Consider the following 23,297-nt stretch of genomic DNA (forward strand, 5'->3'; position numbering starts at 1 on the left):
CAGGAGAGTCAATCGCCAGGAGCAGGGTTGGGCACCCCTGATCTAGACTAATCATTTCTTGATTCCAGCATTGAATATTATAAGGTAAATGTTTCTGCTGTTTTATTTTATTTTTTAACCCTTAGAATTTGGTCAGGATTATTCATAAAGTCATAAAATGCATATTGAATAAACAAATTGCTGTTCAAAAGTTTGGGGTCAGTAAGATTTTTTGATATTTTTGAAGTCTCTAAGTTCACCAAGGCTACATTAATGTGATTTAAAAATACTGTAAAAACTGTAAAGTGAAAAATTATTACAATTTAAAATAACTGATTTCTATTTTAATGTTATAAAATGTAATCTGTAATGGCAAAGCTAAATTTTTAGCAGCAACCAGTGTCGCATGTTCCTTCAGAAATCATTGTAACATGCCGATTTGATGCTCAAGACACATTTATCATAAATTTTGAAAACAGTATGCTGCTTAAAATTTTTATGTAAACTGTGATCAGCTTTTCTCAGGATTCTTCGATGAATAGAAAGTTCAAAATAAAAAAATAATTTGAAATTGAAATCTTTTGTAACAATGTAAAGTCTTTACTGTCACTTTTGATCAATTTAAGGCATGCTTGCTTAAAAGTATTAATTAAGATCTTACTGACCCCAAACCTTTGAATAGTAATGTACACAAATTATTACTTATTTAATGGTTACTGGTTGATATTACAGTTCTTTTTAATATCACTACTGGTCAGTATTTCATATTTTATCAGTTGATATTGGAAACTTAATTATGCATTCTCAATTAAACGATCTTTGCTTTGATATAACATCCTATTAAATTTCATCTTTAAAAACACCTAACCATTTAATAACATTGTAAAGTACAATCTTTAACATATTACTTAAATACTATTACAGCATATACTCTGCTGATACACTCAGTGGCAAGTTCAAATACAGTTTGCACACAGAAATCAGACAAAGGCATCATGGGACACTCAATACTTTACTGGAATGTTGGAGACAGCATGTGCAAAATGAACAAATGTAACTCGCTTCATTAGCAACTGTACAACACTAACAAAAATAAAACACCTCCACATTCTTAATGTGGCTCAAGTTTCTTTTTTATACTACAAATTGTAACAGTCAACATAAATACTTTTACTCCCACAAACCACAAATAAGATGACAATTATTTGTGCATATTAAGTTGCTGCCACCTTTTCACAGATTAAATCAGATATCAGACATTGCAACAGGTGGACCCCAGGTAAGCAAAATTCAGGGTCAAAGAGCAAGGTTAGCAGATGTTTTTGTGGAGTGATGTTTTTAGAAGTGATGTTCTTGTTAACATTTTAACTTGTTATTGCATGGTCCTCAGGTCAGAAGCCAATGTCAAGTTGTATCTTCTGCTCAAAAACAGCAATGATAAGCATGATGCCAAAGCCTAGGAGTATCCCAGCATTCTGCAGGAGGAAGAAACCATAGTGACTGAAGCCTGCTTCACTCGCATCATTGTGTAACATCTCCGGTACCTATAAAACACACAAAAAGGTCAATTTTAGAGATCACGGTTTCAACTAGGTAAACACAAATGACCATAATGTGTTGCAAAAAAAAAAAATTTAATATATATATATTTCACACTAAAAATATATATGTTTCCTTAAAAATACATACAGTAATTAGATACTATATATATTGAAAATAAAAAAGAACATTGCAATTATTTATATATTACTACAGTTTTTATTAATATTTTGAAAAGGTGTTTTATATTTTCAGTTTTCATTTGAATTTGCAAATTTTGTTTTGGTTTTTATTTTAGACAGTAATTTTAGTTTTTAGAATTTCAGAATTTCTCTGTTTCTGTGCTACTCACCATGTCCACAAGAGCGACGTACAAGAACAACCCAGCCGTGAGAGCAAAGATCCATGTAGCAACATTTTCAGCATAATGACCAATCAGAATGCCTGTGATCATGCCTAAATATCCCATCAGGGCTGAGAGTAGATTGTACAGGATGGCCTGTCGTACTGACATACCCGCCTTCAGCAAGACTGCAAAATCACCTGCGTAAATTTAAAAAAAAACATTTCAAAGCAATGTGATGAACAACAACCGGACTTCTGATTCCTTTGCCAATTCCATACACCGATTCATTTCTAAAGACAAACATAACTGTCACTGTGATGACAGACAATGTCTTACCAAGCTCATGAGGAAGCTCATGACAGAACACAGCGACTGAGGTACTAAGACCACTGGACAAACCTTCAGTGAAAGCCGCCCCTAAAATACAAAATTGCATATAATCTTTAAATGCTGTTCCAAAGTATGCAAAAGCCTTGGTATGCATTTTTTGTGATAAACATTTTACACATCAATTTTATTATATGCACAGTACATACAGATGTATATTTAGCATTAACTAACTAATTGTAACTATGTACAGTTGCCAAATCCTCTGAGAACAAATTAAGATTTTTTTATTTAAATATATTTTTATTTATATAAATAAAAAAATAAATTTTAAATTATATGATATAAAAAAGAAATTATGCATTTTAAAGGTATACATAAAATATTTTTTTTAAAACTATTTATATATAAATATAAACAAGTTGGGAAAGCCTGTATGTGATTTGTAAATACATGCAAAAACAGGTGGTTTCAAAAGTGAAAAACTATTTATATATAAATATAAACAAAAGAAAGCCTGTATGTGATTTGTAAATACATGCAAAAACAGGTGGTTTCAAAAGTGCACCAACAAGTTTATCAAAGCCTGTATAGTGGACACTGTATGCATAAACTTTTTTACACTTGTATTGCACGTCCAAGGTTTCATTTGTTCTGTGTGTGTGTGTAAAACGTACCTATGGCAAGTCCGTCGCTGAAGTTGTGAAGCCCGTCTCCCATGATGACCATCCAGGCGAGCGTGGCCACGCCGGCCTCCTGGAAGTGCTGGAGCGAGTAGGAGTGTGTGTGTCGGTGCGTGTGTGTGTGCGGGTGGTGGTTCTGGGAGTGGTGGTGATGCAGTATGTGGTGATAGTCATGGTGATGATGATGTTGCTCATCTGATTGGCCAACAGTGTCATGGAAGTGGGAGTGGCATTTGTTTTCACAGTCAACATCATTGTAGAGCTCTGCCCCCAACATCACCTCCTCTTCCTCTGCAACACCCCGCCCACATGCACTTCCACCATTTGTTTCAGCATTACCCTCAATCGTCTTGACATCATTGTCTTCTAATGACGGCAGTTTCTCAGATTCCAAAACTTCTGTGGTGAACTCAACCCTCTTTTGCACCTACAAGCATAAAAATAACATTTTAAATTACAGAAATTCAAGGAACACCTCTATGCAACATCCACATCATTATAACATTTAGGAAATTAATATTATGACTTTTGAAATGGCTAAAAGAAGAATGTGAATTACACGACTATAACATGAAATAGGAGATCTTAGACTTGCTTTTCTGACCTTCTGTTTTTTGTCCTTGTACATTTTGCCGAGGGTCAGGAAGTGTTCGATGAGGAACATGATGTAGACTCCACTCAGAGCTGTGAGCCCCGTCCACACCGGCCGAAGGGAATCCTCTTCCACCTCTTCACCATGGTGATGATGCTCAGAGTGGCCGTGCTGGTGATGACTCTGAGACTGAGAGACGCCAATCAAAGGTCAGGACATTTTAAATAACATGCCTTTGACTTTTTATTTTGTAGAATAGAGAAAAACATGTCTATAATACACACTACCATTCTGTTTAAAAGTTTGGGGTCAGTAAGATTTTGTTTACGTAATTAACACTTTTATTCACCAAGCTTGCATTAAACTGATCAAAAGTTAAGAGGAAAGACATTTACAAAGTTACAAATGTATCACAGTTTCAGAAAAATTAATTTAATTAAGCAGCACAGCTGTTTTCAGCATTGGTAATAATAAGAAATGTTTTGTTGAGTATCAAATCAGCATACTGGAATGATTTCAAAGGGTGATTTCTAAAGTGCATGATTTCTAAAATCAGTTTTGCATCACAGGAATAAATTACATTTTAAAATCCAATAGAAAACAGAAACAGTTTTCAATTAGAAAACAGATGTTTTTAATTGTAATAATATTACTTTTACTGTTTTTTTTATTCAAATGAGCAGACTTTTAAAAACATTTAAAAAGTCTTACTGACCCCAAATGTTTGAATGGTAGTTTATGTGCATTTGTAAATATGCAATCACAGGTGACTTCCCATGATTCAATCATATTAGTAAAAACACAGACCAAAAATCAACAACAACTAAATACTAAATTTGAGTTTGTGTCTTACATGTGGTATGAGGTGGAGGAGAGCATCTCCGCTCAGAGTTCCCACTGCAAGGGCCACCAGGAAGCTCAGCAGGAAGTTGAAGCAAACTCGGTTCATGAGTGGGATCAAAACCACACCAACTAACGCCAGCAAACTGATCAAAGTGATGGAGAGAAACCCTCCTACCCATGCTGTAACACAAACACACAATTTTTAGAAAGGCTGCATTTTTCACAATAGTACCACACATTTGTTATTTTTGTGGTATCAGTGGATATTGGATATTTCATTGTACATGATCATTTTTACATTAAGATTACCTTTGCCATCACTTAACGCTCACTCAAAGATTAGACCGTTAGCATCTCGCTCAAAAATGACCAGAGTTATCATTGTGCCTGCTCCACCCATGGTACGGCAGCAAAGTTCCTTGATTATTACGCCGGAATGAGAGTATAGTTCCTAGCCATATCAGCCTAGAAAATCGCAACTTTTCATTTTCCGTCGGTCTTAGTCCACGATGTAACTACAGAAGAGTCAAGTTTTAAATAGGAAAAATATAGAAACTCTTTGGTCATTTTTGAGCGAGATGCTAACGGTCTAATCAGATTCAATGATCTATGCTAAGCTAAGCTAAAAGTGCTACCGCCAGACCCGGAGATCGGCTGAATGGATTCGAAAACGGTAAAACTCAGCTGTTTAACTCTAGGGGAGTTGGAAAATGAGCCTATTTTCAAAAATAGTCGAGTGTTCCTTTAAATTAAAATGCCTAAAGCTAAACTTCCCTTGTATTCACATTTCTAAACCTGTTGTCCAACAAAAGAGAATATTATATCCTTTTTACTCCACAACACCAGTCAAATGCTTCCTTTTGTGATCTGATGAGGCTTCTTGTCACAGAATGAGGCAGAAAAGATGTTCCATATTCTACTTTAAAAAGAATACATCGATTAGCAATAGATTATAAATTAGGGTGACCATACGTCCTCTTTTCCCCGGACGTGTCCTCTTTTTGGACCTACAAAAATGCTTCCGGCCGGGATTTCTTAATTGCCCAAAATGTCCGGGATTCTGATGTTTTCTTAATCCCACTCCCGCTGAATATCTGACCACTGCCGCCTGCTCCCGCAACATGCGTTTCTCTCCCGCGATTTTCGTGTCCACTCCTTTAAACATTCTAATATTGTGTATAATTTTGGCGCATCAGGGTGCCGCTCTCAGGATGTGGTGTATTTAAATATTTTTGAATAAGCGTTTGCGCTGTTTACTTTCACTTTCGATTTCGCAATCACACACACTCTGTGTAAAGGGAGCACATCTTACAAGATCAGATATTTGTCAATGAGCTCAGAAATCTGTTGAGCAGCAAATACTCCAGCATGGTCTTGTCAGTCATCTCTCCTTATTCTCGACATGTGATCAGTCAAAGCTGACTCCGGTAGCTCTCGTTGGATGCAGGGTTGCCAAGTCCGCATTTTTTCCACAGAATTGGGCTACTTTTAAACTGTTGCCATGGATTGCTTTTCCCAAGTGGGTTAAAGGTTTGAAATATTGCATAAATTACATTTGACTGAAATGCTTGTATTGAAACATTTTGCATTCTACCTATGATAAAACTTTCATGGACTTCTACATTAGCTGTTCTGACCTGCCCAGCTCAATCCAAGCAGCTGAGTCCTTAATATTTTCAAAGCACACCTCTATCATCTTTATTTTACCCTCTAACTCTAGCACTCTTTATTCTAATGCTACTTCTAATTTTATCTGCTTGTTTTTTTTTATTAAAAAACTTGACCCTCTAACATCTGCACTCTCTATTCTATTTCTATTCTAACTACTTGTTTTGTTTATAAAGAAAAAAAAGAGCCTAACACTAGCATTCTCTATTCTTTCCACTTATTTATTATAAATAATGACCTTCTAACACTAGAATTATCAGTTCTTTTTCTGTTCTATTGAATTGTTTTATTTTTATTTTAAAAACGACCCCGTAACGACCCTCTAACGACCCAAACGATACCCAACCCTACAAAAAGTATAGAATTTTATTATTGTACATTCATTGATTATCAAAAAATTAAAAAATAAATTCTTATTTTCATACTGTGCATAACTAAACCAATAGGACTCCCACACAGTTATGATTTTCTCTGGCTGAACTTAATACAAAATGTAATTTGCATAAATAGATGACACTTAACATAAATATAAATGAATACTCAACTTAGTCTCAAAAGATATTAAGTAACACATACTTACCAATGCTAATTGAAGCATTCCTCGGGCTTCTGTTATTGGTGTGATTATGTAGATGATGACTGTGATGATGATGGTGGTGGTGGTGGTTGTGGTGATGGGAATGATCTGGAAAAAAGTAAATTGTTATACAGATTCTGCTGATCAAGTATTGTGATTGTGTCACAAAAACACAGCTTTATGTAAATTCCATCCTCAAAAGCTCACCTGAATGGTCATCGTCATGCAAGAGGCAAGAATTGGAATCAATCTGCATGAGAAGGGCAGGGCACAGGTAACTGAAGTCCTTGACAGAGAGACCCATTTCCTTTGTCATGCCATGTGACTGCAGGATTGTGGAGGCATTTAGACACTGAAAGAGAAATTCAAAACTTGTGTGAGTGGAGTATGTCAGGGATTTGCAAGGGTCTGTAGAAAAGCTTAAGAGAAAAACTTTGTAATATAGAAAAATAAAAATTGTATTAAATTAAAATAAACATATAAATACATACAAACATATTACAATACATAATAAAATGAACATTTAAATAAATAGCTGTTTGTGTACCGCTAGACTCGAATGGTCAAGTCCATGCTGATCATGGTCGTCTTGCGCATGGGTGGGTGTGTCCTCAGTCTGGTGGGTGTGGTTAGACGGTGTTACATTGGCCTGGGTGGAGTTAAAGGAGGCGTGGTCCTGTGTTAAATCATAGTCAGCGCTACGATTAGTCCGCCGTGATTTTGTGACGTAAGACGGCGTAGTCAAAGTTGTGGTCAAGTCCTGATTCATCTTCATGTAGAGATTGTGATGAGCATCCGACTGGCTTTTCTTCCCAGAGGCGGGATCAGGCTGCACTTTTGGGATGGGGTCACTCTTCTCCACGTTATGGTCAATACCCCCCTTCTTGTTGGTGGCGGGATGTGTGTGTGTGGTGAGTTTGTCCACATGAGCGTGCGTGTGATCATGCACGTGTGTGTGATTATGTCCGTTGCCATGGTGATGCACCATCACTTTTCGGATTCGGTCTAGCCCCACCCCCTTTAGTAGGTTGTACAGGCCTTCTAAGGAGATACTCCCGTTTTGCCCATATTTGTCAAACAAAGCCTGTAGGTGGCGCTGCTGTGCCTGTTCTGCCACCTGAACATCCGTCTCAATGGCCATAGACTTGCAGTCTGTACCTGCCCCCACTGAACACGCCCACAGCAATGTCAGTGACATCACTGGAAAGAGGCGTGGCCACCTGCCAATCATACTGGCATCCTAAAACATATAACAAATATTACCATTATTATAACAATGCTGAAATGGCACAATGTCAACATTGCAATTTTGAAACCGAAAAAAGCTTTAAAAACCTAGTTTTTAATGCCTCCATTTTTTCAGTACAACTTGTGTGAAAATGAAAACATTCCTTTTATTTATTAAAAAAAATCTATAGTTAATAGTTTTTAAACTACATTTAGTTAGTATAAACACAGTATATTGTTAAAATAGTGGGTCACATTCACGAACTGTGTGTACACAAACAAATCATGTTTCATCAATAACTTTTAGCCAAATGTATTCAAAATGTATGATAAAATATAGTAACGACTGTAATCACACAAACAAAAATCGCATACTCTGAGTGGCTTTATTAGCATGTTAGGATTCAATTTTATATAGAGATATTTCATCTTAAATACTTAGGCCTAGTTCATGTATGTAAAGGAAGGAAGGAAGGAATGCTGCAGGAAAGGTTGTGCGGAAGTCCCATATATGACTACAGTTTGGGGATGTTTTACGCAAATTACAAACTTCATGCAGAACGACCAAAGTCACTAGCGCATGCACGTTGTGAATGTGCGTTAATATTTCACGAGAACTTCTCCGTGTATAATATACGAATAATCCACGCAATTATTTGTACATAAGACCCAATTAGTTTACTGTTAGATACTGTACAGAAGGAACAGATGGAATACTTGTACATTTAAAACTAGCTACAAAATCAAAAAGGTCTACAGAAAGGTATGGCATTTGTTACTAATATTGTAAAGAAAAAAGTATTGGGACGCCGTATTCGTGAAACACGGCATAAAAACCGAATTCGCGTGCTTCTGAAAAGTGTTCGCCTGACATTCTATTATTGTGATTTGGAAGACTGTGATAGAGCAGCATCAGGTGACTTCAGTTCTAATGCACTTCCAGCACGCCGCGCATCACTCACAGCTGTTTACACACTGACTGCGACGTCGCTTTTACCGTTAATTACGTTTCGTACTGAATTGCGTACGAGCCGAGTCAGTTTCGTTTATATTCTGAGATCTATGAAATCTTTACTTGCACATTTATCAGAACTGATGTGGAGGAACAACAGGCGTCACGCGGCCTAGTTGGTAACGTTACCTTCCGCTGCACACCGAATTTCTCCCGTCCTAACTCTGTTTACACGCGTAACGAACGGATCATACATCAACACTGCTTACCGGGAGTCCACACGCGCTCCACGCTCGAAAGTAAGCGCGTTATAGACTGCGATTGTGCACACAACACCACGAGCGCCTCGACCCGACCGTGTGCAAAGAAACGTCATCATACAACCGGAAACTGAGCGAGTGTCTTTTGTTTGAGAGGAGCGCGCGGTCTCATCTCTTCCCTGCCATTGCCGAACTAACGGCGATTAACCAATAAAACGCTAGACTTACCGATTCGATGTGATTATAGACCTCTTTTTCCGTTTCAAATAGCAGACGCTCCGTGATCTGGTTAGTCTGATGATTTTAGAGAAGTGTCGGAAGGCGGAAGCTGATTGGTTCAGATGTAGTCACATGACCGCGCAGTTGTCTGATTCATCTTAGTCGAGCATCCATATCCAACATTTGAAATATGTGACCCTGGACCACAAAAAACAGTCGTAAGGGTCAATTTTTCGAAATTGAGATCACCTAAAAGCTGAAGCTTTCAATCGATGTATGGTTTGTTAGGATAGGACAGTATTTGGCTGAGATACAACTAGGCCTATTTGAATATCTGGAATCTGAGGGTGCAAAAAAAAATCAAAATATGGAGAAAATCGCCTTTAAAGTTGTACAAATGAAGTTCTTAGCAATGCATATTACTAATCAAAAATTAAGTTTTAATATATTTACAATAGGAAATTTACTAAATATCTTCATGGAACATGATCTTTACTTAATATCCTAATGATTTGTGGCATAAAAGAAACATCAATAATTTTTGACCCATACAATGTATTTTTGGCTATTGCTACAGATATACCCCAGCGACTTAAGACTGGTTTTGTGGTCCAGGGTCACACATGTGTTACTGAGTGATTCGTTTGTTGTTGACAGAAAGTTAAATAAAGTAAATTGCTCTGAAAAATTTGATCTACCTGGTCCGGATGACCTAAGCTAGTAGTTTAATCGGTCACAACAAGGGTAGCTCGTCTGTATCCATCCAGATGCAGATAAAATGTATACATGTGTGGCTAACCATGATCCCTGAACACACACACACACCCAGCAACAAATCTCACACACAAATAGGCCACACTCCTGTTTACACAGGTGTTTATTTAGCTAGGCCTATTTATGAGATAGGCCTACAGTCTAACCCAAAAAGAAAACCTTTTGTATTTTTAGAACTGCAAAAGTATTGCATTGTGTACAATACTAATTGATTTGTATTGTGTTGCATTGTTTTTGTTTTGACTATATTTATTTTACATGTTCGAAATAAAGTTTCAAATCCAATCGAATTTTTAAAAAAAAGAAACATATGTGCTTTGTCAGTAGTTTTCTAGTGGTTTCGAGAGATAATTAAACAGATAAAAATGATTTCTAATTGTATTGTATTTTTCAGAGCAGTTACGGTTAACTGGCTTGATTGTGAAAAGCAGTTGTGAAAAGTACATTTAAAATTTATTTTGATTTCTTTTAATGTTTATTCATTTAACATTACAGTAATAGTGGTTATACAGAAAAGGCACCCTCCTAATAAAATTAATATTTTCCTGGTAGTCTGATATAGTAATAATATATTTGGTTTTTGCACAGTAACAATAGGCTATAAAATAATTTAATCTGAATGCAGTTGTACTATCACATTATAAATGTATCTTTTTACATATCCTAATTAATAGGTATTTATGTCTTTATGTTTTAGAAATGGGATTTTCACAAGGAAATCATCGTATTTGGTATTTGGCATCAAAATGTTTCAACATTTCAGAAATAGCAAGCTCTGTTGTGTTTTTCATAGTCTTTTTGGCCATTACCCCGATAACATCCGTCCGAAATATGATCATCTCTTTTTGTGTGACGGTCTAGGACCCCCTTCCTAAAATATAAAGGCAGCTAGACTACCATACATTTAGTGTAATAAAAAAAGTATTGTATGATATAAGACAAATGGTATTTTAAAAGTAAAAGAATTTAAATGTAATAATTTATATTAAATATTACACATAGACCTACACTGTAAAATAAAATCTGTAGTTTTTACAAAATAATTTTGGCAGCTGTGGTTGCCAAGTACGGGAACTTACTGTTAACCTATTAACAGTGTTTTTCCGTAGCGTTTTTACTAAATTGTATTTTATTTTATTACACTTCTTTTTTACAGTGTATATATATTCTAATTATTTAAATTATATTAAGTATAATTTATTTTTAATGTTACTAGTAAAGCAAAAGCAAATTAATTAGCAAGAAAAAAATTATCCAGGAAAAACTGACTATCGTTAGGCTATAGTTAGTTACTCTATAGAGGTTTCACGTGACCATAGTCCATCTCGTGTTGTTGATGTGGAATCTTATAGCTATCTCTCTCCGTTTCCCCCCCTTCCCTCTGTTTCTGTGTCCGTCTGCTTGTATCTTAGCGCAGAATTATCCAGGAAAAACTGACTATCGTTAGGCTATAGTTAGTTACTCTATAGAGGTTTCACGTGACCATAGTCCATCTCGTGTTGTTGATGTGGAATCTTATAGCTATCTCTCTCCGTTTCCCCTCCTTCCCTCTGTTTCTGTGTCCGTCTGCTTGTATCTTAGCGCAGATGAAAGGTAGTGAAGGAAACTGAGACAGTCCCTGCGCGAGCGACACTATAGGATAATTGGAGCGCGTGAGCTGGTGTGATGCGTCTGAAGGTATCGGGTCACTGGCCCTTCTATCAGCTGGACCGATGACAAGAAGAAATGAGCCATAGCAAGTGCAGCATCAGCTTTCATGTGAATAAACAATTCCGCGTCATTTGGCGTACCAGTCGCGCGGAATCCTCGCAATGAGCCGCATTATGCCCGGTGGCTCGTGCGCTGCAGGTGCTGGATGCTGTCTCGCGATGTTCGGTCTGCTGGTCCTCGCGCAGATGCCCGGGGCCCTGACGTCCGACACGGATAGCGACTGTTTGTCTGAAGATGACAAAGGATGTGAAGGTGCGCTAACACAGAAATACACACAAGTCTTTATGGTCGGGCGGATCTTCCGTGAACTTAAACGGTTTTTAAATTGAGCTGAATATAAATAGGCTATATATAATCCCTTTACCTAATCCAAACAATAAACGTGCACTGGCATTTTTACAAGTACATTTATTTTAAAATTGTAGTCTCTATGTAAAGAGGTTTTCATATTTTACAGTTTATGAAAATCTCCTGCAGAAAAAAATATGCTAAAATAGTCAAATGTAGTAGGCTACATCATTAGGAACCGTCCTTGTTGGAAATGCATGGAGTTTTTGTATTATTATCATTATTTGCTAAATGTAAATTTCAAGTAGGCTACCTAAAATACAACACTAGGGAACAAAACAAATGTGGGAATACAGAGCAAAATAAATAATACATAAAATGTATATGTTACAATTTTTGTTAAAAAAATATTTTTATTAGTGAACATTTTTTGAAGTGATGATAATAGTAAACAAAAATCAGAAACAAAATAGTTTACATTTATTTACCCATCATGCAAATGAAGTTTGAGACATAATTTATCTCCTTAATGCCAGAAAAATCACAATGAAAAATAACATTAATATCCTTAAAAAGAAGAAGGAAAAAAAGAAAAAGCTAAATTTTAAGACAGAAATGTTTGGTGCATTTTTTTCAGTAAAATGTTTAACTTATTTATTACAAGGGTTATAATGATTAATTATTTTATTATTAAACACATATTTGTTGGGTGCTGTCCATACCTTCTGAAAATTAACATTCAGGTTGGAGGTTTTTCAATTTTACAATTTACAAAAATCCTCTGCTGGAAAAATGAAAAAAAAACAAACAGCTTAAGATTAAATTGGTTCCCAAAGCCCCTCTTCAATCAGCCAAACAAACCAGCCTCATCAGTTTGAGACACTATAGACCATCAATATTGTAGGCTGGTTTAAAATGTATGATCTATATAGACTTTTCTTTGTGGTGACAGTCAGACGTCATGGTCATAAACTGACCCTCATACACTTTTTTGCATGTTTACACAAAAGAGATTAATCCTTTGATAAAGCTTTCCCCTTATTGTCCTGATCTGATAAGTATCTGTAATGTAGGTTTTCAGGTTATACTGTCTCTGTGTGGACAAACACATACACACACATACACACATACACACACATACACACATGCACATGATGACTTTGACAGCTGTGTGTTTTGTTTTAGGTCTGTCTGAGAAGAAAAGTGACCTTCATGTGTGTGATGAATATAATTGTTCTTTTGGAGGAATATGCAGGTACAACGGATCACACCTGGAGTGTCTTTGTCTGTATCAGGTTTGTTTGTTCTGCTGCAATGCTTAAGCTCTCAATTATTATCTTGATTCCAACAGTGACATAGTAACTGTCTCATGCAGCTTTCAGGATTCATTGTTTGTTTCTTTCAGTGTCCACAGAGCTTTGCTCCAGTATGTGCTTCCGATGGTAACACATACCATAGTGAATGTTTCCTAAGACAAACTGCCTGTGAACAGCAGACCGCAATCACTGTAATCACAGAAGGACACTGTCACGCCGGTTAGCAAAAATACTACATCAAACGCTTTACAAAAATAGCAGTTAAACACAAAATCAGTGCTTCTCACTTAACAATATACACACATTTTTGGCTCTACTACACTGATGCTTTGCTTTGAAAATCTGCCCACATACAAGCCTTATAGCAACTGAGAAGTTTGGGTTGTTATAAGAAACAGTACTGAACCCACACACAAACTCATAAAAAACATACAGATGTTCAGCTAATTTTGTCACACAACTAATGTTTGTATTGCATATTTAGTCACATTACTGAAATTATTATATTGAATAATTGCAGTCTTGTGTAATCCAGAATTTGAAAACCAATAAACAGACATGGCATTTTACATGATGTTTATATTTATCCCTTTTCTCAGATGCTGAGTCGGCATCAGGAGATACAGGTATGTCATTGTCATTATTTTTTATTATTTATTCATTTTATTATTATTATTTGCTATTAGAGTCAACATCTAAAGTTTTAAGCAGTTAATGGTTCAGAGACACAGAAATGATCTACATGCATTGCCATATGATATTAAAGTTGGCATGAAAATTCATCATATCTATTTTCTCAGTGCATGTTATTAATCTTATTGGGAATTATTAATCCGTGCATATGTTTCCTTTTTTAAACTTTTTGACCTCAATGTCATATTTCAGTCTTCTGGTGAAATGACAGATTTCTTTCTGTCATGTATGCCAGACTTCTCCAATCATCTGCTTAAACCCTGCCCCTTTCTTACAACTGGCTTCAAGGTGCAGAACTACCTTCAGCCAATCAACAACTGATTTATACCAAATCTCACCCTACTTGTTTATTTTTCGAAAATTCGTTTCACACGGATGTACGTCACAAACAGAACCCAAACATAAAATGATATGTGACTTTCAGTGCACTGTAAGCTGTGTGAATGTTTGTGTGCAGATCTGGAGAGTTCAGGACTGGAGCCCAGTAGATTCTCCAAGTGTTCTAGCTGCAAATTCGGAGCAGAGTGTGATGAAGACTCTGAAGGCATTTGGTTAGTCAACATGTGATTTGTGTTTGTATACTACAGAGCAGTGCCTAAGCATTTTGTCAGCCAAATCCATTGATGTCAAATATTTATTTGATATTAGATGTTTACATGAAGTACCCCCATTTTTAATGTTCATATTTCAATAAATTCCCATGGTGAATTTCCATTTGTGAAATCTTGCTATAGAGGCAAACATGCAAGTAACATGAATTTTCTGTGCAGGTGTGTGTGCAATATAGACTGCAGTGGATACAATATGAATCCAGTGTGTGGATCAGATGGACAGTCTTACAGTAATCCATGTCAGATCAGAGAAGCATCCTGCTTGAAACAATCTCAGATTGATGTCAAATACCTTGGACAATGTCCAGGTAAACACACACATGCACACAAACAAATCACACATCAGTAAACGCATATAGAGACAAATATTTACTGTGATCAAAACGAAATGACTCTGTGTTTGATTCATCCTATAGATTCAGTGGATCTAGTGGGCGGAGTCAGTGTGGGCGGAACAATGCCCTGTGCTGAAATCAACAGCAGCTTTTGTCTGCATGGAACCTGTGAGATGAAAAATAGCCTGGCAACGTGCAAGTATGACCCACAAACATGCACAAGTCATGTACTGTAGTAAATAGCAAATTGAATGTACAAATGAGGGGTTATAGGCATATGGGGTTAATGCGTTTTGGTCTTGTTGTTTAGGTGTGATCTGGGGTTCTCCGGTGTGCAGTGTGAGCGAAGAGACTTCAGTGAATTGTACGTAGTGCCCAATGGACAGAAGCTTCAATACATCCTGATTGCTGTGATCATCGCTGCTGTACAGATCAGCATCATCATCACGATCATAATATGCATCACAAGGTAAAAATCACCTCACATGCACACAAGCATGCACCAAATAAATGCTAATATAAAAATAAGCAAACATGTCAACAAACTCACCAGTCCTCAAAACTGTTGCCTTTAGGATTCATCCAAAAAAGCCACGAGGTCGTCTTCAGAAACAGACCCTGGGACACTTTCCCAAAGATGGAGGACGCATGATTGAGTAGCTGCTGATTACTTTAATACAAACACACAAACGACTGCACAACTATGTTTTGACGTTAGTATTTCAGTGGCCTTATTTCATCCTGTCACCATGATCTTTTTATTTTAAAATCTCTTTCCACTTTTCTCTCCCCTTCTCAATTTTGCCTTTTGTCGTCTCTCTCCCTCACTTTCTTACTAGTCCAAATGCAGTAAATCCACATAGTGAAATGTTTACATTAGTAGATTATTACATTTTCTGAACAAAATTTAAGTGATTCTTGCCATGCAAAACATCCTAGCATGATACTAGAGTGTTTGTATGTATATTTTTTGAGGAGATTGTTTACTATAACTTTCATAAACTATAATATTTATGACTGGAGGACAATATAACGGGCCAAAAAATCCCATAGATTTACACTGACTGAGGGCCCAGAGCCATATATAGGGACCAGAATTATATCAACACTTTGTGGTGGACTTTTTTAACTTTGGCCAGTAAGCAACCACCCAGAACACTATTACAACCACATAGAAACATGCAACAACAACAAAAAACTCCCAATAAGCAACTACATGTCCTGTCAACCACATACACAATATACAATAGCTGAGGGTCAGAGGTTAAAGCAAATTAGAGAATGTTTGTAAAGCACATTCTTACTATAATCCGTTGTTTTCTATTTATACTTTGCCTTCTATCCACCTTATTTTTAACTTAAGAGTGGGTGTGGCCATTTTTAACTTGAATGTGCAAGGTTTCCGGTGTCAGACAACTCCAGTACTTTTAACTGTACAAAAACAGTCCATTATGCTGCTTGATATTACAAACTCGTATTTGTCATTATATTTTTAAATGTATTATCGTAATCATAAATACACTGGTTTGTTTACTGCACTTTGTTATTTCTCTAGTTATTTTACTCATAGTGGCTAATATTATAATTATAATAATTCCTGTGGCTCAGTGGTAGAGCATTGCGTTAGCAGTGCAGAAGGTCGTGGGTTTGAATTCCAGAGAACACACATACTGGTAAAAAATGTATAGCCAGAATGCACTGTAAGTCGCTTTATCTGCTAAATGCATAAATTATTAATACTGAAAGTTTTGCACATTCACAGAAAATTGCTTACTTCCATGTAAAAAAAATAAGCAGTTTTATAGCAGCACAATCCAAAACCAACCGTAATCATAAATACACTGGTTTGTTTACTGCACTTTGTTATTTCTCTAGTTATTTTACTCATAGTGGCTAATATTATAATTATAATAATTCCTGTGGCTCAGTGGTAGAGCATTGCGTTAGCAGTGCAGGTCGTGGGTTTGAATTCCAGAGAACACACATACTGGTAAAAAATGTATAGCCAGAATGCACTGTAAGTCGCTTTATCTGCTAAATGCATAAATTATTAATACTGAAAGTTTTGCACATTCACAGAAAATTGCTTACTTCCATGTAAAAAAAATAAGGTGAATAAAGTTGGGAAAAACATTACAATCTTTTAATTTTGGAAACAGAGCAAAAAGCAGTTTTATAGCAGCACAATCCAAAACCAAGTAAAACAAAACCTCTTACAACCGAATCCCTGTAAAGCGGGTTTTCATAATGTGTGACTGTGAAATTCTGTGCGTTTATCAGTCTTATAAAGTCAGTTTGTAAATCAAGTGACTTGCTATTATGAGAAGGTCTGTATAATTTTGCATGTTAAACATTTATAAATTGGGTTTAAAGGAAAACTTCATTGTTTTGTGTTTTTCTTTATCTCGGTGTTACTAGTGTATTTCAGTGGCTCAAAGTGCATGCTGGGAGATGCAGTTTTCAAATGTCAGCTTGCCTGAATGTGAGGTCAGAGGTCAAAACACCAATGCAGAACACCTCCAAGGTCAGTTTACACTGTCAGTGCGTTCCAAACGGGATATATCGCCCTCCGAAGGTCACTTCGGTGTGAAAACAATCATGGCTGCCATATTGAAGGGTCGTTCCAAACCAAAGTGCTCAAAACTGGCCACTTCAATATTAGGCTATTACAGTATCATAATAGCATTATATAGTGGTTCAACGCATTATAGGCCTATTGTATTTGTTTTTTTTTGAGTCGCAGATCGGACTATTTTTTTGGATAAGCAAGAAAAAAAATATTTAAAGCACAGAGAATGACAATGCCGTGAAGGGTTTCTTACAGGCTAATTTTATGTGTGTAGGCCTATGTATACGCAACTCTGTATTTCCGCGCTGTCTGAAACACGTCTCTATGCTTGGGCACGCTTTGATTGTGTGCGAGAACAGCGCATGAGTAACGAATTGAGCTCTCTTTCGTTTTCTATTTATACTTTGCCTTCTATCCACCTTATTTTTAACTTAAGAGTGGGTGTGGCCATTTTTAACTTGAATGTGCAAGGTTTCCGGTGTCAGACAACTCCAGTACTTTTAACTGTACAAAAACAGTCCATTATGCTGCTTGATATTACAAACTCGTATTTGTCATTATATTTTTAAATGTATTATCGTAATCATAAATACACTGGTTTGTTTACTGCACTTTGTTATTTCTCTAGTTATTTTACTCATAGTGGCTAATATTATAATTATAATAATTCCTGTGGCTCAGTGGTAGAGCATTGTTGCGTTAGCAGTGCAGGTCGTGGGTTTGAATTCCAGAGAACACACATACTGGTAAAAAATGTATAGCCAGAATGCACTGTAAGTCGCTTTATCTGCTAAATGCATAAATTATTAATACTGAAAGTTTTGCACATTCACAGAAAATTGCTTACTTCCATGTAAAAAAAATAAGGTGAATAAAGTTGGGAAAAACATTACAATCTTTTAATTTTGGAAACAGAGCAAAAAGCAGTTTTATAGCAGCACAATCCAAAACCAAGTAAAACAAAACCTCTTACAACCGAATCCCTGTAAAGCGGGTTTTCATAATGTGTGACTGTGAAATTCTGTGCGTTTATCAGTCTTATAAAGTCAGTTTGTAAATCAAGTGACTTGCTATTATGAGAAGGTCTGTATAATTTTGCATGTTAAACATTTATAAATTGGGTTTAAAGGAAAACTTCATTGTTTTGTGTTTTTCTTTATCTCGGTGTTACTAGTGTATTTCAGTGGCTCAAAGTGCATGCTGGGAGATGCAGTTTTCAAATGTCAGCTTGCCTGAATGTGAGGTCAGAGGTCAAAACACCAATGCAGAACACCTCCAAGGTCAGTTTACACTGTCAGTGCGTTCCAAACGGGATATATCGCCCTCCGAAGGTCACTTCGGTGTGAAAACAATCATGGCTGCCATATTGAAGGGTCGTTCCAAACCAAAGTGCTCAAAACTGGCCACTTCAATATTAGGCTATTACAGTATCATAATGCTATTTCAAAGCTGAGAGATCAACACGTATTATGCATATCCACAAGACTCCCTGACACATGCACACAATACAGGAATGTTTGAATTAATGGGGCTTTCCAGTGCTTCTGTGATACAGCTTCCAAAAATGTCTTAGTATCCTCTTACAGTTGTATTTATATCCATGCATTTCTATCTGTGTGTGTGAACAAGGGTGGAGTTTGTCAGATTCCACTGGGGTCTCTCTCTTGGAGTGTCAGTTTCTCTCTGTACTGTGTATTTGATTCTGTCTGGCCTTTTACCCATCTCTGGCCCGGTAGCTTTATTTTCAGGGACGTGTGAAAGGGAGCATCGGAGATGGAAAAGAGAGGAGATGTAATGCTGGGGGTCGAGGATGAATCCGGGCAGCCTGTCTCGGCCTTGTCGATACTCTCTCTGCTGGAACGCGTGTCTACGATCATCGATGGTGTCCAGGCCAGCCAGCAGCGCATGGAGGAGCGTCAGCAGCAGCTCGAAAGCTCGGTGAGCGCAGTCCAATCCGAGCTTCTCAAACTAGCTCGCGACCATGGTGCCACGGCCACAACCGTTGACAAACTGCTCCAGAAAGCCCGCCGCGTGAGCGCGCACGTTAAAGAAGTACGTTCACGTGTGGAGAAACAGAACGTGCGTGTGAAGAAAGTGGAAACTACACAAGATGAGCTGCTCACTCGCAACAAGTTCAGGGTTGTCATCTATCAGGTAAACACTTTCCTAACAACCACAGCATGTGTGTTATGGCTGGGTGACTGAGGGTGTGGCTCTATCTTTGTGGCATTTAACAGCAAGTTGGCACTGTAATCTCACACAGTGCAATAGGGGGCGCACTTGAGAATTTCCCTTTTAGAGCTGATTGGCTAAATATTTCTGTTAGTGTGTCAGATGAGTGATATAAAGATATTTTTTACATTCAAGAGACTTCCAGAAAGAGGGAAACAGTGAGTGACACTGGGCCTTAAAGGTATAATTCTGTCATCGTTTACTCACCTTCATGTTGTTTTTTTCCTACGTGGAACACAAAAGAAGATATTTTGTAGAATGTTGGTAACTAAAGTGTTTCAGGTTCCATTGACTTACATAGTATGAACAGAAATTGAAGTCTGAATGGCTATTGAAGTCAATGGGACCCGAAACTGTTTGGTTACCAACATTCTTCAAAATATCATCTTTTGTGTTCCAAAAAATATCAGGTTTGGAGTGACATGAGGGTGAGTAAATATAACAGAATTTTTATTTTTTAGTAGACTATCTCTTTAACCACAGACATTGAGTAAAACAACTGTTTAATTGTTTCCCAAAAGCAACTATGGTCGCAATAGAGTTAATTATGGTTAACAATAGAGTTCAATGGAACTAACGTAGTTAGCTAACAATGCTTTTGGGAAACGCACCCCAGATTAGTAGTTGTCCATTGTGGTTTTGTCTATTAAATTATTGTTCAGTTTCTTTACCAATTTACATTTGGTGCCCCTAAAAAACATGATCCTGAAAATATGATTTAACTGATGATTCATTTAAATTCTTCTAGGTAGCAATGCACAAATGCACAGAGGCAAATTTGTCTGTTTGACTCCTCACTCTGTAATGCAACACATCAATATACAGAATGAATAATTAGAGAATATGTGTGACAATAAATTAGGCTTTTAGACAGTGTGTGTGACAGTATAAGCGTGTGTGTTTGTGTATGGTTATTCTGAGGTTTCCTAATATAGAGCTGCACACACAGCTGAAGAGACTCTTTAAGGCTATTCCCTGAATAGAGAGGTTATACATACACATACATAGACATCCATTCTTACAGACTACAAAAATGCCCTCAAGGGAAGGGTCAACTCATGTAACCAGATTCAGACTGACATAAAACCTAGTCTCCGTTGCTTGTTAAGGTTAAGAAATGCACACTTAAACAGGAAGAAACTCTCTGATCAACTTATAAAGTGACCAGCCACAATATGATTTGTTTTAACATTATGTAAACATACTGTAAATGTGTAATTGATAATACCACAGCTTTAGATCAGCACTCAAAATAATAAAACGTAAAATTAGTATGTAGGACTTGTGATTAGAATTTGTGCACCCAAATGTAAAAGTATAGATTATTGTAGACATAATTCTTAAAAGAGAGAGATGAGAGAGAGAGAGAAAGAGAAATTGTGATTGATAACTGAATAACCTTCAAAAATCGGACTCCACAAACCTCCAGATGGACCGATAAAAACCTATGAGACTTTTAAATTGTAACTGTTGATTTTAACCAGTTTAAAAAAAAAATTCATGCAATGTAACATTATACATATCATTTTATATGCATCATGGTGAACCTTCCAAAAAGTAACAGCTGAAAATATATAGGTAAACTTAAAGGGATAATTCAAACAAAAATGAAAATTCTGTCATTATTTACTCACCCTCATGTCATTCTAAATCTGCATGACTTTCTTTCTTCTGTGGAGCAGAAAAGACGGTATTTTAAACTGAAGATTGCCTCATTTTGTCCATACAATGAAAGTCAATGGGGTCCAGTGTTGTTTGTTACACCACTGACTTTCACTGTATGGGCAACAGTTAAAATATTCTTCAAAAATATCTTCTAGTAAATGAAGACAATTAACTATGGGAGTTGTATTTTGTAACTGGACCAAGATTTACACCATAACTCAGCACTGGAAATGTAGGAGCGTATTTATGTTTCAAATTTTTTTTTTAATTATATAGAAATTTAAATAATTCAGTCTAAATATGATGATAAGGAAATTGATGTGTGGTAATCAGCTCAGTGCTTCTTGAATCTAGGTAAGTTGCAAGAAAGCATCAAAACTCCAGGCCTCCAGCAAAGTTGCTAACTGCAATCTCCTTACAAATGTTACTACATACAATTTTATATACACACAAATAGCACAGAGTTGTTCTCCATGACCTTCTGTGAGTAGATTAATTTGGAGTTTGTTTTCCTACTGAATAATGTTCTCTCTTTTCTGTCTTCAACTGCAGGGTGAAACTGAAGTTCCCTCTGTTGCTGTCACCAAGACTCCTAAGGGGGAGGGTCTTGCTAACTTGGAGGTGGAGCCAGATGAGTATGAAATCCCTGCTGACCTATCATCTGATGAAGAGTACATGGTGGTTGAGGAGACAGAGTCATCACGGGGTGCCCGTCTGAAACAGAGCGGGTTAAAAGGCATCGAGAACATCAAAGCTGCATTCTCCAAAGAGAAAATGAACAAGACCCGTGAGAAGACGCGAGAAAACCTCAGCAAGACCAAGGAGAGCCTGAGTAAGACGGGCCAAACGCTTGGAACCAAATTCAACACCTTGGGTGAGAAGATTGTGCCCACTGAGCAGCGAGAGAAGATCCGTCAGAGCAGCGAGAGGCTCAAGGAGAACATCGCTAAGAAAGCACCCAATAAAGAATCGTTCAAAATCAAGCTGAAGAAGGAACGCACGGTCGCTGAGGGCCAGGAGGGTGCGGAGGCCGAGCCTGCTGTGACTCCTCCCAAAGGCAGGAAGTCTAGCCCAGATGTGACCTACACAGAAGTGGCTACCGAGAACAAGAGGGAAGGTCCAGTATCAGAGGAGGGAGCGACCCGTATCCAAGAGGACTGAAAACAGCAGCTCACCACAGAAACTGTGGAGAAATTGAAGGAAAAAACATATAGAATGCAGAGAAAGTAATTATTTAGCAAGTGGAAGAGGTTATTTTTCATTTAAAAAAAGGGTGCTCCAAAATGTGAGAGTGTATGAGTATGTGTATTTTAGGTAGCTAAATTAATAAAAAAAAAGAGTGCAAGCACTAGATGTGTTTTTATCATTTCTGTTACCGTAAACCACATGTGAAATATTAAAATGTGAAAACATATGCTGTCTAATGTGTCCTTTTACTCTGCATTTGTGTCTTGGAGTAAGGAGCGGATGACTTTGTCCAAAACAATGGTAGTTAAGCTGGGGACTGAACCTCAGTTACAGTCAGTGAAGATCAGAGAACATTTGGATTGCCAAACATTTGTGTTCATACACACGCTAGCATCACAGAGACAGAGACTGGTAGAGTGAAAGAAAGACTGACCCATCAGCCAAAAAAAGATCTCTTGGAATTAATCTCAACAGCTGAGCGGCTCTGCCCAGCACATAGCAACCTAACATGAGGAACACACTGGCACACAGTTTATCGAAAGACAACCAAACACTATAATGCATGCTCATTTTTCAATTCAGCTTTTCGCTCACATAGTTCTTCTGATGTAAATAATAATAATAATTAAAAAAAATATATATATATATATATATATATATAAAATAAAGTATTTTTCTGGCCATAACTCTCGAGCTCAGGAGAG

The 23,297-nt window shown here is 36.9% G+C and overlaps 3 protein-coding genes across 5 annotated transcripts; 2 read left to right on the forward strand and 1 right to left on the reverse strand.

The window, feature by feature from the left end:
* Positions 1–972: 972 nt before the first annotated feature.
* Positions 973–9,332, reverse strand: slc39a6 (solute carrier family 39 member 6). Of its 2 annotated transcripts, none has more exons than XM_016295197.1 (10): positions 9,222–9,332; positions 7,102–7,794; positions 6,762–6,906; positions 6,558–6,662; positions 4,320–4,489; positions 3,479–3,655; positions 2,869–3,301; positions 2,201–2,281; positions 1,871–2,061; positions 973–1,523 (listed from the first exon to the last, which is right to left on the reverse strand). In XM_016295197.1, the coding sequence occupies exons 2-10, from the start codon at positions 7,783–7,785 to the stop codon at positions 1,371–1,373; spliced, it is 2,139 nt and encodes a 712-aa protein (XP_016150683.1). In that variant the 5' UTR covers positions 7,786–7,794; positions 9,222–9,332; the 3' UTR covers positions 973–1,370. The 2 variants fall into 2 exon arrangements, with proteins under 2 accessions (XP_016150683.1, XP_016150684.1); XM_016295198.1 differs by lacking the exon at positions 9,222–9,332 and adding an exon at positions 9,003–9,085.
* Positions 9,333–11,527: 2,195 nt separating this feature from the next.
* tmeff1a (transmembrane protein with EGF-like and two follistatin-like domains 1a) lies at positions 11,528–16,510 on the forward strand. 2 transcript variants are annotated; one of them, XM_016295151.1, is made up of 9 exons: positions 11,528–11,948; positions 13,170–13,279; positions 13,390–13,519; positions 13,900–13,926; positions 14,451–14,544; positions 14,764–14,912; positions 15,021–15,138; positions 15,250–15,408; positions 15,515–16,510. In XM_016295151.1, exons 1-9 carry the CDS (start codon positions 11,798–11,800, stop codon positions 15,597–15,599), a joined length of 1,023 nt encoding a protein of 340 aa, XP_016150637.1. In that variant the 5' UTR covers positions 11,528–11,797; the 3' UTR covers positions 15,600–16,510. The 2 variants fall into 2 exon arrangements, with proteins under 2 accessions (XP_016150637.1, XP_016150638.1); XM_016295152.1 differs by having other exon boundaries at positions 13,230–13,279.
* A 2,641-nt stretch (positions 16,511–19,151) lies between these two features.
* On the forward strand, positions 19,152–22,787 carry LOC107602614 (muscle-related coiled-coil protein). The gene is made up of 2 exons (XM_016295153.1): positions 19,152–19,662; positions 21,958–22,787. Exons 1-2 carry the CDS (start codon positions 19,282–19,284, stop codon positions 22,564–22,566), a joined length of 990 nt encoding a protein of 329 aa, XP_016150639.1. The 5' UTR covers positions 19,152–19,281; the 3' UTR covers positions 22,567–22,787.
* The last annotated feature ends 510 nt before the right edge of the window (positions 22,788–23,297 follow it).

The sequence above is a fragment of the Sinocyclocheilus grahami genome, unplaced genomic scaffold, assembly GCF_001515645.1.
Source record: "Sinocyclocheilus grahami isolate Dianchi unplaced genomic scaffold, SAMN03320097.WGS_v1.1 scaffold331.1, whole genome shotgun sequence".
In the NCBI taxonomy this organism is placed as follows: domain Eukaryota; kingdom Metazoa; phylum Chordata; class Actinopteri; order Cypriniformes; family Cyprinidae; genus Sinocyclocheilus; species Sinocyclocheilus grahami.

Coding starts and splice junctions, on each gene's coding strand:
- slc39a6 (XM_016295197.1), bottom strand. CDS start 7,785: ATGATTGGCAGGTGGCCACGCCTCTTTCCAGTGATGTCACTGACATTG. Junction 3,302..3,478: donor ACAAGGACAAAAAACAGAAG/GTCAGAAAAGCA, acceptor TTATGCTTGTAG/GTGCAAAAGAGGGTTGAGTT. Junction 1,524..1,870: donor ACGTCGCTCTTGTGGACATG/GTGAGTAGCACA, acceptor TGTGTTTTATAG/GTACCGGAGATGTTACACAA.
- tmeff1a (XM_016295151.1), top strand. CDS start 11,798: ATGAGCCGCATTATGCCCGGTGGCTCGTGCGCTGCAGGTGCTGGATGC. Junction 11,949..13,169: donor AGATGACAAAGGATGTGAAG/GTGCGCTAACAC, acceptor GTTTTGTTTTAG/GTCTGTCTGAGAAGAAAAGT. Junction 13,520..13,899: donor AGAAGGACACTGTCACGCCG/GTTAGCAAAAAT, acceptor CCCTTTTCTCAG/ATGCTGAGTCGGCATCAGGA.
- LOC107602614 (XM_016295153.1), top strand. CDS start 19,282: ATGGAAAAGAGAGGAGATGTAATGCTGGGGGTCGAGGATGAATCCGGG. Junction 19,663..21,957: donor TCAGGGTTGTCATCTATCAG/GTAAACACTTTC, acceptor CTTCAACTGCAG/GGTGAAACTGAAGTTCCCTC.